Source organism: Gadus morhua, chromosome 8 (assembly GCF_902167405.1).
Source record: "Gadus morhua chromosome 8, gadMor3.0, whole genome shotgun sequence".
In the NCBI taxonomy this organism is placed as follows: Eukaryota; Metazoa; Chordata; class Actinopteri; order Gadiformes; family Gadidae; genus Gadus; species Gadus morhua.
In genome coordinates, this window is record NC_044055.1 from 21307241 (window position 1) to 21321383 (window position 14143).

The 14143-nt window shown below is 45.9% G+C and overlaps 2 protein-coding genes across 2 annotated transcripts in view; one reads left to right on the top strand and one right to left on the bottom strand.

The window, feature by feature from the left end:
• LOC115548253 (artemin-like) overlaps nucleotides 1-299 on the top strand; it is a 16410-nt gene extending 16111 nt beyond the window's left edge. The window contains exon 4 of the mRNA XM_030362725.1: nucleotides 1-299. This exon is cut by the window's left edge and continues 584 nt beyond it. The gene's annotated coding sequence lies outside the window, so the exon portion shown is untranslated.
• A 2173-nt stretch (nucleotides 300-2472) lies between these two features.
• Nucleotides 2473-4634, bottom strand: ptger4c (prostaglandin E receptor 4 (subtype EP4) c). The gene is made up of 2 exons (XM_030362870.1): nucleotides 3625-4634; nucleotides 2473-3479 (listed from the first exon to the last, which is right to left on the bottom strand). Exons 1-2 carry the CDS (start codon nucleotides 4492-4494, stop codon nucleotides 2853-2855), a joined length of 1497 nt encoding a protein of 498 aa, XP_030218730.1. The 5' UTR covers nucleotides 4495-4634; the 3' UTR covers nucleotides 2473-2852.
• Between the last annotated feature and the right edge of the window lie 9509 nt (nucleotides 4635-14143).

The following is a 14143-nucleotide window of genomic DNA, read 5'->3' on the forward strand; positions in this document are numbered from 1 at the left end:
CCACAGTGGAGCCTGCTGTCGGCCATTACTCATCACATGAATGGAGCTACAGCGAGCGGGGGAAGCGCCACGACCGCGCTGCAGGCTCCAGGCGGGCCCCCGGGGCCCTTCGGCCGTAGGGAGACAGAGGGGCCCCGTCCAGCAGCACCGCAGTGCACGGAGCAGGGCCCCCCCCCCTTATAAGGAGAGGACAGCAGGAGGAAGTGATGGAGGATGCTCGCTGCCCCCTCAGGGAGGGGTCTTCCTGGGGAAGGAGAGCTCTGGGTGGCTCTCGTCAGCGGAGAGCAGGGGTTGGAAGATCAAAGACCAAGGGGGGGGGGGGGGGGGGGAAAGGGGGGGGGGGGGGGAGGGGGTGAGTGTTCCAGGAACAAAAGCATCGACTTACTGTATAGTCTCTCTCTCTGTTCCAAGGATTGTTTTTCCAAACTGAACCAATGGCGCCTCGTATAAGCCAGCATTACTCATGAAACACTCATAAAGGGAATATGATTTATAGTCGTACACGAGAAAGGAGGATCCAAAAGCTGTTTTCCATGGGTTCACCCTCTTGTGCTATAAGTATTTTAAATGTGTATGTTCTGTATCTCTAAGAGAAGAGAAGACTGTGGTCCGAAAGATGTTGATACTCCATTATTGTTGAAAGAATACCTTTTTTTTCAATACCCCTGAACAAGAGAACCAGTAATTTTTTTATAATTATTTTTTATGATCAAGTGAACTCAACACAATGGATGCTATGCATCCTCATGCATTACTGTATAGTACAACATATATTTATTTCTTGTAAGTTATTTATTTATTACTGCTTCATCTGAGAGCTTTGTCTATGAACCACAACTATTTATTACCAAGATCGTATCAGCCTTGTTGTTTTTGGTTACTTAATATACATATATATATATGTGATAAAAGTGGCTGTACAACACATCAACTCCCCAGAGGTCAGCCCAGGTCCAAGTTGTACCGGTTCCAAACCAAGGAGGTGTACCTACAAAGATGGACCAGTCCATTTAAAACACACGTAGACAGACACACAGACAGACCGGGACTGACAGAGCCTCTGCACCTGGAGCCCCAACCCCCACCGCCGGGACTCCGACTCCCATGAGCCGTCGTTCAGTCAGACCCCCTCCTGACCCGGCTCCGGGGGTCCTGACAGGACCCGGTGGAGGAAAGTGGTCCAACCAATAAACCTGATCAAATAAGACCAAGCGCTGTTCACCACATATTTCGTTAACACTAATTTATTTGTTATATTATAATTTCTGTATTGGAATACCTCAGGTGTGTTTATATATAGGCTACGGTGTATATATATGATTAGCAGCATTTAGAAATGGAAGCAAATGCTACCAGTGTGAAATCACCAGTCCTCCGGTCCCGAGGGTCCGAACGACAGCATGAGGGTCAGCCCCCGGTTCGTTGGTTTGGGATCCTCTCGTTTTCAAAGTTCAACAACTTGACACCAAATAATGGATATAGAGTCCTAGTATTCAGATTGGTTTAGTTAATTTCATGTAGATTAATGTACCTCATTGATCCAAGCCATTTCCCTAACTGTCTTAGCTTGTCTACCATTCAAAACCAATTCTCCAGGTAGCAGAGAGAACTTGGTTAACAATATTGTCTGTCCCGGGTATACGTTTTCTGTGATGCATTTATGTTGAATAAAGTTTCTGAAGAGCACTTAACATTATTAGCCCTGCACGGTATTATGTATCCATCTTTTTCCCCACAGATTCATGATAACCTGTGCTATTACGTCCTAATATTTTAATTTTATCATACTGTCTGTGATATTATTAACATCATGTTTATTTGCATGTATACATCCGCTATGTTTGACATAATTGGACGTTTCATAGAGTTAATGATTAGTTAAAACAAAACCCATGTAACTGCCTGTGCTATTTTGTGGGAATTACCCTCTGCTATGTTGGAGCGCCACCTTGTGGCTGAACATGGTTAATGCAGACATTATAATCGACTGGAGAGGGCGTCGTGTCCTAACTTCAAATGAGCTGCAATCCTCACCTGTTGCAGACGACGAGATTAGTAAGGAGAACGCAGCAACTGCACTGGATTGTAAATGTGATCATGTAGAAAATACAGGATTGTGAAGCAAAGAAAAGTTCCATATCGACTTTTTGATAATAGTTCGTTAGCGGAATATGGGTTAGTCAGATCTACATAATTGGTTTCTGGTTGCTTTTTATTGCACACAATTAAACACATCATAGTGACTATCATCATGAACATAACAAACATGTAGGCTAGGCTTAATTCTGGCCTTTTAATTTTCTTTTTAATTTTCCTTAGCCTTTTTATATTCATAATACATATATAGCTGTTCAACCTATCAACTATCTATGTATATATATATATATATATATATATATATATATATATATATATATATATATATATATATATATATATATATATATATATATATTCATATTTATATTCAGTTCCTTCAGGGCTCCCGTTTTCAAAATACCAACCCGTAGGCAAAACCATAAATATTAACTTCATATATACGGAACATTTTTTATTTTCCAACACAGAACCCCGCAGACCCGTGCCCTGGTGAGCGGAGTAGCAGACCAGTATGCCTGCACAGATACACAACAACCATCTCAGAAAAACAATGACACTTGGATTCACTCAGTGAATATATCTTGTTATTGTGCTATAATGCATAATAACAAATATGCATGCACTCTGTAGGTACCCATAGGGTATATTGTAAAACTATTCCTACCACTCGGTAAAGGGAACTTCCTGTGTGTCCTATAACTGATCCCATACTGCTATAGGCCTGTTTATAGTGATAATACAAGGGGCCCTCGTTAAATGCATTTGACCGACAGAGTGGAGCTGGGTGTGCTGAAGGTGCACGTGACGATGTCCACTTTCCTCGTGAGCGCGCACTGATGGAGGGACTCCACGGAGCACACGGCCTGTAGCGCCCCCCCGATGCGATCGTCAGGGGCAGACACGGTGGGTTTGGGAACCATTGCTGCCGCCATCTCTCCCTCCACGGAGGTCACGGCTGAATGCTCCACGCTGAACGGATGGTAGTCGGCCCGGGCGGTGTCGTAGTCCCAAGCCTGCCTGGTGGTGAAGTCGGTGAAGGAGGTTCCTCTGTCGTCAGACGCCTGGTCCTCCGCGGGCTTCCGAACCTTGGCCGTGCGTAATGCCGTGCGTAATGACGCGTAGCTGGTGTCGTTGCTGTGGTCAAACAACTGGGGCGAGTTTTGTCCCACCCAGCCCGCCGAGTGGACGCGGTCCTCCTTGACATGTCCCACTGTCCGCTTCAACCTCTCACAGCCCTTCACCAACAAGTTCTTCCGGCATAGAATGTACACCCATGGGTCTAGAATAGGGTTGAATGAGGCAAAGCGGATCGCAAGCAGATCACTCCCTGCAGCGGAGATATAAGCAGGACCGTACAGCTGGTTCACAAAGATGCGCACCTGGAAGACAGTAACAGAGAGGGAAGTCAGCCAACAGATAGTGGAGATAAAACGTGTATTTATGCGAGGAGGGGGCTTTATGCACAAGAACAGATTAGGCCTTTTGGCAAACTTTTATACAGTATTTTTCGTTAGATGGACTTACCACAAAGGGGATGGAACAGACGAGGAATACAATCGTCATCAGGATGAGAAGCCAGAGCATCTGCATCTCCGCGGCGGAGGTGACCGATGGCATGCGCGGGAAGCGGCGCCGCGCCCCGCTGCGCATGGACGCCTCCGTCTTGACTGTCCTTGTGTACCTCTGGTTCATCCCCACCAGCGACCTGCATACGGCATAATTGCACAAAACGGTCACGGCGATTAAAACCAACATTACGCCGCCGTAGAGAAATGAGTAAGACGCACCCAGTGGATCCGTCGCCCTCCAGTCCAGAAAACACCAAGTCCCCGGGTAGTGACGGACATGCCTTCCAAACCCGAAACTGGGCATGACACACAGCGTGATGTTGGCCAGGTAGATGGCGATGAGCGCGAGGCGCGCCATGGAGCGGTCTATGTGCTGCGAGTAGAAGTACGCGTGGCTGATGGCCAGGTAGCGCTCCACGGCCATGGCGCACATGATGGACATCCCGGCCGAGCCGAAGAACAGCATGGAGAAGGAGAAGTAGTCGCACAGCAGGACCCCGCCTGGCCACCGTCCGGCCACGTAGGTGGCGATCACCACCGGGCTGGTGAAGCACGTCCCCAGCAGGTCGGTGACGGCCATGCCGCACACCAGCGTGTAGAAGATGGTCTCCTTCTGCTCTTTCTTGGAGATGCACAACACCACGATGGCTATGACGTTCCCCAGGACCCCCACCGCGAACATGGTGGCCGAGGTGACCAGGGAGCTGGACTGCAGGTTCAGCGGCGGGAACGCGCTGTGGTTGTGGAGGACCAGCGCCAGGGGGCTAAGCTGCTCGGAGGCGTTGATCTCATAGTCTTCCGGCAGCAGGACGGTGTCGTTGGTCATCTCTGAACACCAAACCCAGCGCCCAGTGCTGTCCTGTGAACCTTCTCACCCTTGCTAAAGTTTCTGGAGAGCCACAGGGATGCAGAGCGTATCGGTGCGTATAGCGGTCCACTCCTCTCCGTCGGGGCGCTGTGCACTTCAAGACGCGACCACACACCAGCCCGTGATGCCGCGGCCGATATTTAAGCGGAGCGCTTCCGGATGCTGAGGCCAGCTGCTGATGTCAAGAGGGTGACGTCAGCAGCATCACCGGGTGGCCACTGGACTAGTTGACCCATTCCTTCGGTAATCCTCAAGAGAGGATGGATCGATGTTTACCATTGAACCATTTGTAATATCCCAAGGCTTACAGAAGTACCCGTTAATGGCTCTAAAGAAAAGCATGGGATTTATTTGGATGAAAGCCCAGATTCCCATTGGTTTCTGTTATCGATTACTTTAAGAATAGCCCTGTAATGAAACGCATCCTTCTAACTAGAACTCGAACAAATCAGAAGAACAATATTGTTTTTATGGATTTTCTCTACAAAGCGTTAACAGCTACTGCAATAGATGTTATCACACACACAATTCTGAATTATCCAATTTATGGTGGCTATTTGTTACAAAGCCAACTGTTACTCACACTTTAAACGTACAAAAACCAAAATAAAACTTTATAATATGAGGACACATTTTTTCGCGAAATCTAAACTTGTAGGGGGGGGAGGGGAGACAATCAAGGCAAAACTACAGCTGTAGTTCATAAATTGGAGTTTATAGATAAAACAACTTTTAAATATTTAATTATGCAAACTAATGAAACGGCAGAGATAAATCATGGTAAATTGCACTTAAAACATTAAAACGTCTGTTGTCTATTGGTCCTGTAATGAATAATTCATGGCTGCTATGATCGTGCTCATCAGAAAGGATCTATGCAGCTGTAGTGTACTCCCGGGAATTGGCATAACAGTGTTGGTGGTGGAGGTAGAGGTAATGCTGGTGGCGGAGGGAGTGTTGATGGTGGTGGTGGAGGAGGTGGTGCTGATGGTGTAGTGGTGGTGGGTGTTGGAGCAATACCGATATCAACCCATCAACACAAGTTGTAATGAAACAATACCTGTTTTGGTTCTGCTACAAAAGTAAAAAATTAAAAGAGCAGGCAAATGTATCCAACGCATGAACACACACACACACACACACACACACACACACACACACACACACACACACACACACACACACACACACACACACACACACAAACCCACACACACGCACACACATTCAATCCCCAAGGAGCCTTGCAGGCTGAATAACCTAATCAGTACGAACGAGAGGATTCCTCATAAATATATACGGCAGGAGAAAGGTCCGATGTGCGTTTGCAGAGCTAGCAGGTTCTCTATCTCTGTCTGCATAAGTGGATTCTCTCTACACTCCTCAATACCTTCTATTGGCGGAATGCCCCCTGGGTGCATGCGTGGGGTTGTCCGAAAGTGTTTGATTGTGTGTGTGTGTGTGTGTGTGTGTGTGTGTGTGTGTGTGTGTGTGTGTGTGCGTGCGTGCGTGCGTGCGTGCGTGCGTGCGTGCGTGCGTGCGTGCGTGCGTGCGTGCGTGCGTGCGTGTGTGTGTACACTTGAAGGGTTTTGTTCACAGTATACTATGGATCTGTAATAAGACTGTGCCCGCAGATTATTGCTCCCACACAGGAAATACAAACACTCACACAACCCAAGAGACACACAAACACACACACACACACACACACACACACACACACACACACACACACACACACACACACACACACAGGACCCTGAAATACATGTGTGTGTGTGTGTGTGTGTGTGTGTGTGTGTGTGTGTGTGTGTGTGTGTGTGTGTGTGTGTGTGTGTGTGTGTGTGATTGTATGTGAGTAAGAGAGTAGACACAGCATCCTTCATATCACCCACACCACCAGCCACAAGGTATCCTTCGGTCTGACGTAGTTCTCCTGCCTCTGCTCTCAGTGCTTCAAACGAGGACCTCTAGGGAGAATAGTGGCAATATATTTAGAGCTGGGAACCACAATATTTTAAATTTGTCTTTCTAAGCCCTTTAGAGTAAATGAAGACGGGGCAGCTATGTCTCTTCAGTGCTGAAAACGGTTCCGGAGATCATTTTCCATGTGTCTGGCTGGTGTCTGAAACCAGCCAGAGTAAGATGATTTTGGAAGTTTCCACAACCTACAACCCCTAACTCTAACCCCTCAAAAACATGTTTTTTATTTTAGAAAGAAAAAAATTCAAAAGACTACTTCTATTTATTTCAGGAGACTTTTATTCCCCCATGCCAGCTTCTAACGTGGCATCATTAAGCAGCCCATTGTGAGTCCTGTGCAGAAGGGTTTCTCGAAGAAGTGCTGGTCGTTGTTTATAAGGTCCCATATTATCCCCCTAGGTTTGAGTGGGATTAGCCGTTACAAGCCGTTTTGAAAATATGGCTCTAGTGACATCACAAGTGGACATTTCCACCTAGATGTATGACGGATAGATGCGCAATGTTTCCTACAGTCCACTAGGTAGGCTGGTAGGCTGATCTATCCAGCACACATCTAGGTGGACACGCCCACTTGATGATGAAACTAAAACACAGGAAGAGGCAGATTTTCAAAACGGCTTGTAATGGCTAATCTCACTCACAACTGGTGGTATAATGTGGGACCTTTAAGAAATCCTTTTGCTCCTCTTACATCTTTCCCTTAGCTCATGAAATTTTCCATCAAGGTCAAAGAAATGTCGATGGAGAGTCCAAATTATGTTATTATTCTGACGATCCGACTGGAGTGTGTTCCCTAAATGATGGAGCAGTAAACCGTTACAGCAGTAATACCAATCCGTTGTTAAATGCCCCAATAAATGCTGCATTTTCATGATGTTTTTCATTTTGTCGGTTAACAAGGTATATAACTGCAAAAAAATCACAATATTACACTCGGGTTTGCCAGGCCTCAGTGATGCTTGCAGATCACTGTTGTGACTTCTTCCAATATTGTCAGTAGAGCACACCCTCTCGTGTGATTTGGTGCTATTGCTTCATTCACTATCTCTTCTCTCTAGCCGTTTCTTCTATATCCACACACACACACACACGCACACACACTCACACATAGGTCTACAGACAGACAGACAGACACACACACACACGCACACACACTCACACATAGGTCTACAGACAGACAGACAGACAGACACACACACACACACACACACACACACACACACTTACACACTCACACCCTCACACACACGCACACACATGCACACGCACGCGCACACAAGCATCCAACTCTGTTGCTCTATTGGTCCCCGTCTGTCCTGTGTGACGGGGGGCCAGGGGACAGAGAGATGAGATTAATGCGCCATCGGCATCCGTGATTCACGAGGTGCTCGCTAGTGATGTCACCCGGGTGGTGCGTCCCTGGCATGACGCGGTGCAGCTGTATCGTGCTGTCACTTGATTACCCCCTCCCTGCGGCTCACACCCCGCAGCTCCCTCTCTTCTCCTCTCTTCTTCCACCCCCTCATCCCTTCTTCTCCTCATCTCTTCACCTTCCTTATTGGTCAGACTCTTCTCATCCCTTCTCCAAAAGATGTGGAGCGTGGATCTCCCGTTGTTAGTCGAAGGATGTCTGTTTGACTGTACCCTGATAGTCTCAGGCTTACCCCCCCCCCCCCCCCCCCTCAACACACACAGAGACACATCACTCACAGACAAATTCTTCATTCACCATCCCACATATTCGCTGGTATCCACGTCAACAATACGTAAAAGAAAATTACAAACTTACGTAAGTTCAATGAGTTTAGGTGTGTGTGTGTGTGCATCCGTGTGTTTCTGTGTGTCTGTCCGTGCGTGTGTGTGTGTGTGTGTGTCAATTTGTGTGTGTTTGTACACGTCCCACACATCTTGTTATCCCCACGCATTATATTTTCTCTTATCCTACCTCGGGGCCATATTAGATTGTGTTCAGTGCTCCCAGTTAGCTCTCCATGCTGGGTTGAGTGGGTGACCAACACAAGGGCTTTTAGCACCACAACATCCGTCTGGAGTTAAATGCTAATGAAAATACCATTGAAAAATGAATCTGTGTGAGTGCTTGAGTGACGTCTGTTTGCGGGATGTGGGTGGGTTAGGGGGGGGGGGGGGGCATATGTCAGAGAACGTTTAATATATACACGTGTGGGAAAGCTGTCAGACTGACTGCCCCTCATTGAGCTATTGACGCTTCTATCCAAAGAGACTTGCAAAAAGTGCATTCAACCATGAGGATGCACCCCACAAAGACGCAGACCGCTACAAAACAAATATTTAAAACATTTTAACTCAAAATGTTTCTCGTGTGTCTTCCATTTCCAAGGGCCACGCGGCAGCCTAAACAGACTTCTGCTGCCCTGACGTCAGCCGGGACCTCGGCCCACCATTGTGGAACCAGGACGGCAAACAATGTGGATTGTGTGTTGGACCATCGCGGACCCATCGTCGTGAGGGAGGGGCCAGGTGCAGGGCCGTGGCAGAGTGAGACCAGTGTGGCTCAGAGCGTAGGGTACGGGCTGGGGGGGGGGGGCTTCCCCTGTCAACCCCCTAGCAGCCTCGAGGGGAAGGCATCCGCAAACCGATAGGGGGGTAGAGCACCCTGTCTCATTGATCTGCTCTGAGATCTGTTATACCTCTCTCGGAGGCTGCTCAACAGATGGGATGAGATCCAGCTTCCTCTGCCTTCACCGATTCCACAATTATCTCATGTCCTTGGGTCTTCTGTCTTATCCGTCTGCCTGCTTGCCTCTATGTACGTCGGTTTCCTTTGTCTGTGTGCCCACTCCAACCCCTTCGTCCCCCTCTTGTTTCCTCCCCTCCGCTTTACCAGCTCATGGACTGAGGGGAGGCGGTTGGCGTAGAGGTGTGCTCCACGCAGAGACAGGGTAGCGTCATCCATGACGTGGGACCCTCTCCTCTCCCCCTAACACAGGGCCAGGTGTCTGCCACTAGTTGGACTTTTGATTCACATCTGCCGATGCAAGCCAGCCCACCACGGGGGAAGGCTTAATGAAATAACATTCGCTTTTTTTAATAAATGTTTGTATTTCCCCCTCAACCCTTTTCATTATTGTTTTTGGGTGCCATGCAATTTTGAGGTTTGTACATACGTAGGCGGTGCAGTTTAAACCAGCATTCAAAGAGGAAACCTGTGTGGTGGATCCTAAAGTAAGATGTAAAAATCAATGGTTAAAATGCATTGGTTAATATAAAATAAATGAACAATTGATAATGACACAAGCTTTTGCTGCACCTAGTCACAGTAAAGGGCACACATGCACGCACACACACACTCAGACACACAATCACTCACAGCGCATGCACACAAATACACACAGGCAGGTAGGCATGTGTTGGACACACATGCACACACACACACACACACACACACACACACACACACACACACACACACACACACACACACCCACACACACACGCACACAAAAGTGCCAGGACCTGTTTCCGTGGTGGACCTTGTTGTGGTCAGACGTCAGAGAGGGTTGTGTGTGTGTGTGTGTGTGTGTGTGTGTGTGATCGTGGAGTACGGCAAAAGCGGCTCATGAGCGAGAAGAAAAAAACAGAGAATACTCACATTGGCCATTATCAGGCCAATGGCACCCCATGCTAACACCTATACTCAAACTGGGCCAGTCTAAAACCTGTACCTCAACTGGTCCATACTAAAACCTATACTTAAGCTGGTCCATATTACACCTTTTATCCAACTGGTCCATAGTACACCTATACTACAACTGGTCCATTCTAAAATCTACTAAACTGGTCCCTACTATAACCTATATAAAGTCAGGTTCATACTAATCCCTTTAATTAAACTGGTCAATACCAATACCAAGTCTGATAATGAGGAGCCATAATCAATTCCTGGGCCCCTGAGGAGCTAAAATGATTGTTAATCAACTGGTTGATCCTTACAGCCTCACTGGCTTTCCCTACTTCGTGATGAGAACGTATTCAGTCCACTCAAGGCAGGCGCTGGCTCGTCTGCTTCATACGAGAGTCTATATGACCATTACCGCTGCGTGTGACGTCTTCTGTGGAGCCCGCAGCCTATCAAACCCTTACAAGAGGCCATTAGCCTGCTCAGAGCGGGCTTTATTGTATCTGTCGAGCTGCGTTTTCATTACCTATAGCTTTGAATGAGCAGCGGTAAATTACCTGATTCATATCCTGGAGGATCCACCAGCCGTCTTGATTAAAGGTTATTCTTTGTTCGGATATATATTTTTCATAAGGGTAAATTAATATTTTTCCTAATGGGAGATGAATGCAACAGAAATACACACACACATAAAACATGTTGGGCAGCTAGGTGGACAGAAAGAAAAGCCCTCTTTCACGTTCAGTGAGTGTGGGCCACTGAGTGTGCGCTTCTGTTTGTGTCGCAGTGGCGTACCTGCATGTGTGGATCTCGCCTGGCGAGCTCACCTTTGTGCATAACATGATGAGAATATTTCATTTTTCTGCTATTGGAGCCACATAAAGTCACATAATGTCTTCAAACAAATCTTTGTTTAAAATTGCATGTACAATTATTCATGAATCCCGCTGTTGTTATTTAGTTGTGTTATTGTAGATCCTAAATACCCTTCCAAATTTCAATAGGATTTCAGTCAGAGATTTTACCTTTTAAGAAATTGCAGTACAATTTATGTTAATGAACATAGCAATAAAATAACATTGACATAAAATTAAGGATCATTATAATAACATTTAGAATACTATCAATAACCTTTAAGTATAACCTTTATGATACTATAATTGGTGCAGTACTTGTTTTGGGATAGTTGAGTTAAAAGCGATGGCATTAATACAATTATAATATATAGATAATGAGGACACGTAATGTGATCTTCAATTGAAACAGCATTGCCTCTTTCCTACACACCATGTCCATCGTTCTTCCTGCCTCTGTAATAAAAAACACTATCATTCAAAAAGACTCAAACACTGAAAATGCAAAAGGGCAAATTCATCCAGCCGACCTATAATTCAGAAGGGGAAATCGCCACACGGGGATAAATCAGGATTGGTTCTGGAGTGATGTTGGGAACACACTTGTTGTACTTGTAGTTTTAATAAACCTTTTATTCCTATTGTGTTATGAGCAGTTGATCCCTTGACAACGTCCACACACAAACACACAACGTGTGTTCCTGATCTACCGGTGGGGTCTCCGGCAGCGGTCTGCCAGCTGCCACACGACACGTGAACCAGACTAATGAGACTCAATACCATCGGTTTAATTGCTCATCTCAGCCAAAGGCTGTGAACTATATGGGCCGCTCAGATCAAAACCAATTAAAAGCATTTAATGGCATCTGTGTTAGTGTAAGATCCAGATCACTCCAAGCACAAAACCTTTCCCAAGGGGCACTAATTGATTTGAAAAGAAAAGCTGGTTGTCATAGCTGAATCACGAGTGACTTATTTCTGACGTACATTGGATATCTCTAATGGAGCTCGAGATCCGACTGCGACAGGACACTAATGGTGCAGTGAGGCTTATATTCTGGTGCCAAATTGGCATCACAGTAAGACACAGGAGAAAAGCAAGACTAGGAAAATAGTAACCTAGTAAAGACTGGTTAAAACGACCTAAAACCTTTTTCATTGTTCTTGGATCCTTTTGTTTCGATTAATTTGTATTCTCCAATTGGCTAGCAAAATCAGTTATTGTGATTACCCGACTTGGAATATGGTAGCCTGACATCGTCAGGCCCATCTGAAAATGTGTGTAAGGCTTGCTCCTCTCAGGTCATGTTGGATTTTAAAGGGGCCTTATCAACGGGTGCAGACCAAAATGCCTATGGACGCAATTGGATGGACCGACAACCAATCAGAGTATCTCAACGTGTGACCCATCAACGGCAGGCCGCTTCCGCTTCTCTGTGGAGGCCTCGTATGAGACCAATATCAGAGTACGGGTTGAATTCTCCGGACCTGGCCAGGAATATGGATTTCTCTTGCCGTTAATGATTGAAGATTGTTCCGTATCTTCCAATTTGACCCTAATATTGAATCCCTTTAAGTCGTTATTATTTATCCATTCTTTCAATAAACATTATCTGAATACAAAGCATTTACACCTCCCATAGCTTCTTATTGTGATGGTTAATGAATAATACTAAATTATATAGCTCCCATTATAATTACTCACTTAAAATTGAAACATGCTCTAAATAATGTATTTGTTCCCATAAACACCTGCCAGATGTTGTGTTTGTGTGTGTGTGTGTGTGTGTGTGTGTGTGTGTGTGTGTGTGTGTGTGTGTGTGTGTGTGTGTGTGTGTGTGTGTGTGTGTGTGTGTGTGTGTGTGGTGTGCGAATGTGTGTTTTTGACGTTAGCCTGTCCAATAAGCTCATTAGTGGGGTATGGACAGCATCCCTCATGCAGGCCTCTCACTGGCTGCTTAATGAACAAGCAGTGTCCTTTTTCTTCACTCACTCTGTCATCAACGACTCATCAGCGTTGTTTCCCCGTTGCCCGACCGCCGTTCTGCAGCATCGTTCCTGAATCCCAATAAGGCACTGCGATGCTCCATATATCATTCCTTCATTGAACAGCTTTCTTAAAGGACACAATATTATGGCCCCAGTGCACTTTTTGATTCTATATTCTGCATAATCTTTATGCAGAATAAAGAGCTTGCAGCGGTCAGAGCTGCAAATAGAATGACTTGATTTGACCAATAAGGGTAGTGTATTCCGAAAAGTCTTCAGAATACGCGCATCAATACGGTGACAATTGATTGCATTCTGCTTATTACGTCTCCGCCCCTCTGTTACTAGTCTGATGCTAATGAAAGATGTGACGGGCTTAAGGGTGAACCGAACCTTAATGGAGCCACCTTCATTAGTCCCCATACCACACTCTATCATGTCTCCTCTGGACCGCTTTGGGCCTTATATAATCGCTTTACAATAGACCGTTAGCAAGCCCGGTGGAGGTTTATTGTACTGTGTGTGTAATTGTATCTGTCAAGTGAGGTATACGTTTCATATACGACTATGATGGGAAAAAGCAGGGGGAGGTGTGCAAAAACCAAAAAGCTCAACACTTAATTAGTTTGTGTCTATATGCACCAAATCAGCAGCCAGCCTGAGAAATGCCTTCTACTCCAAACATGCACGAGAGTCTAACTAATATGAATGTTCGGATCAAATCTACGTTTAATTGCACCGGAGAAAAACCCTAGCACATAATTGGGAAACCTGGTCTGTTTTGACTTCAAAATGAGAAGTTGCTGTTAATTACGTTTGGAAAGAGGTATGGGGGAGGAAATTGGATTTGAAGTGTCATTTCAAGTGACATTTCACAATCAAATCTCCTCACGGATAGTGTCTCGCTCTCAGACTAGGGAAGCTAGCTTTAGCCAGGCAGACATACACTCCCGGTAATGCCCAACAACACTCACCTCGACAACTCAAACACAGAGCTTACGTTCCTTCCTGGATAGCTATTGAGGAAATCCCATCACCCTGTTTTCTTTTAAATTACTCACTGAAAAATGTGCAAGCAGAAAACACACAAAGGTTTCAAGGCTTTGCTCCTCAGCACAATGCC

Bases quoted from the DNA above. Each gene is read 5' to 3' on its own strand.
- ptger4c (XM_030362870.1), bottom strand. From the start codon at position 4,494: ATGACCAACGACACCGTCCTGCTGCCGGAAGACTATGAGATCAACGCC. The intron at 3,480-3,624 runs GTAAGTCCATCT...ACTGTCTTCCAG, and splicing joins TCTGTTCCATCCCCTTTGTG to GTGCGCATCTTTGTGAACCA.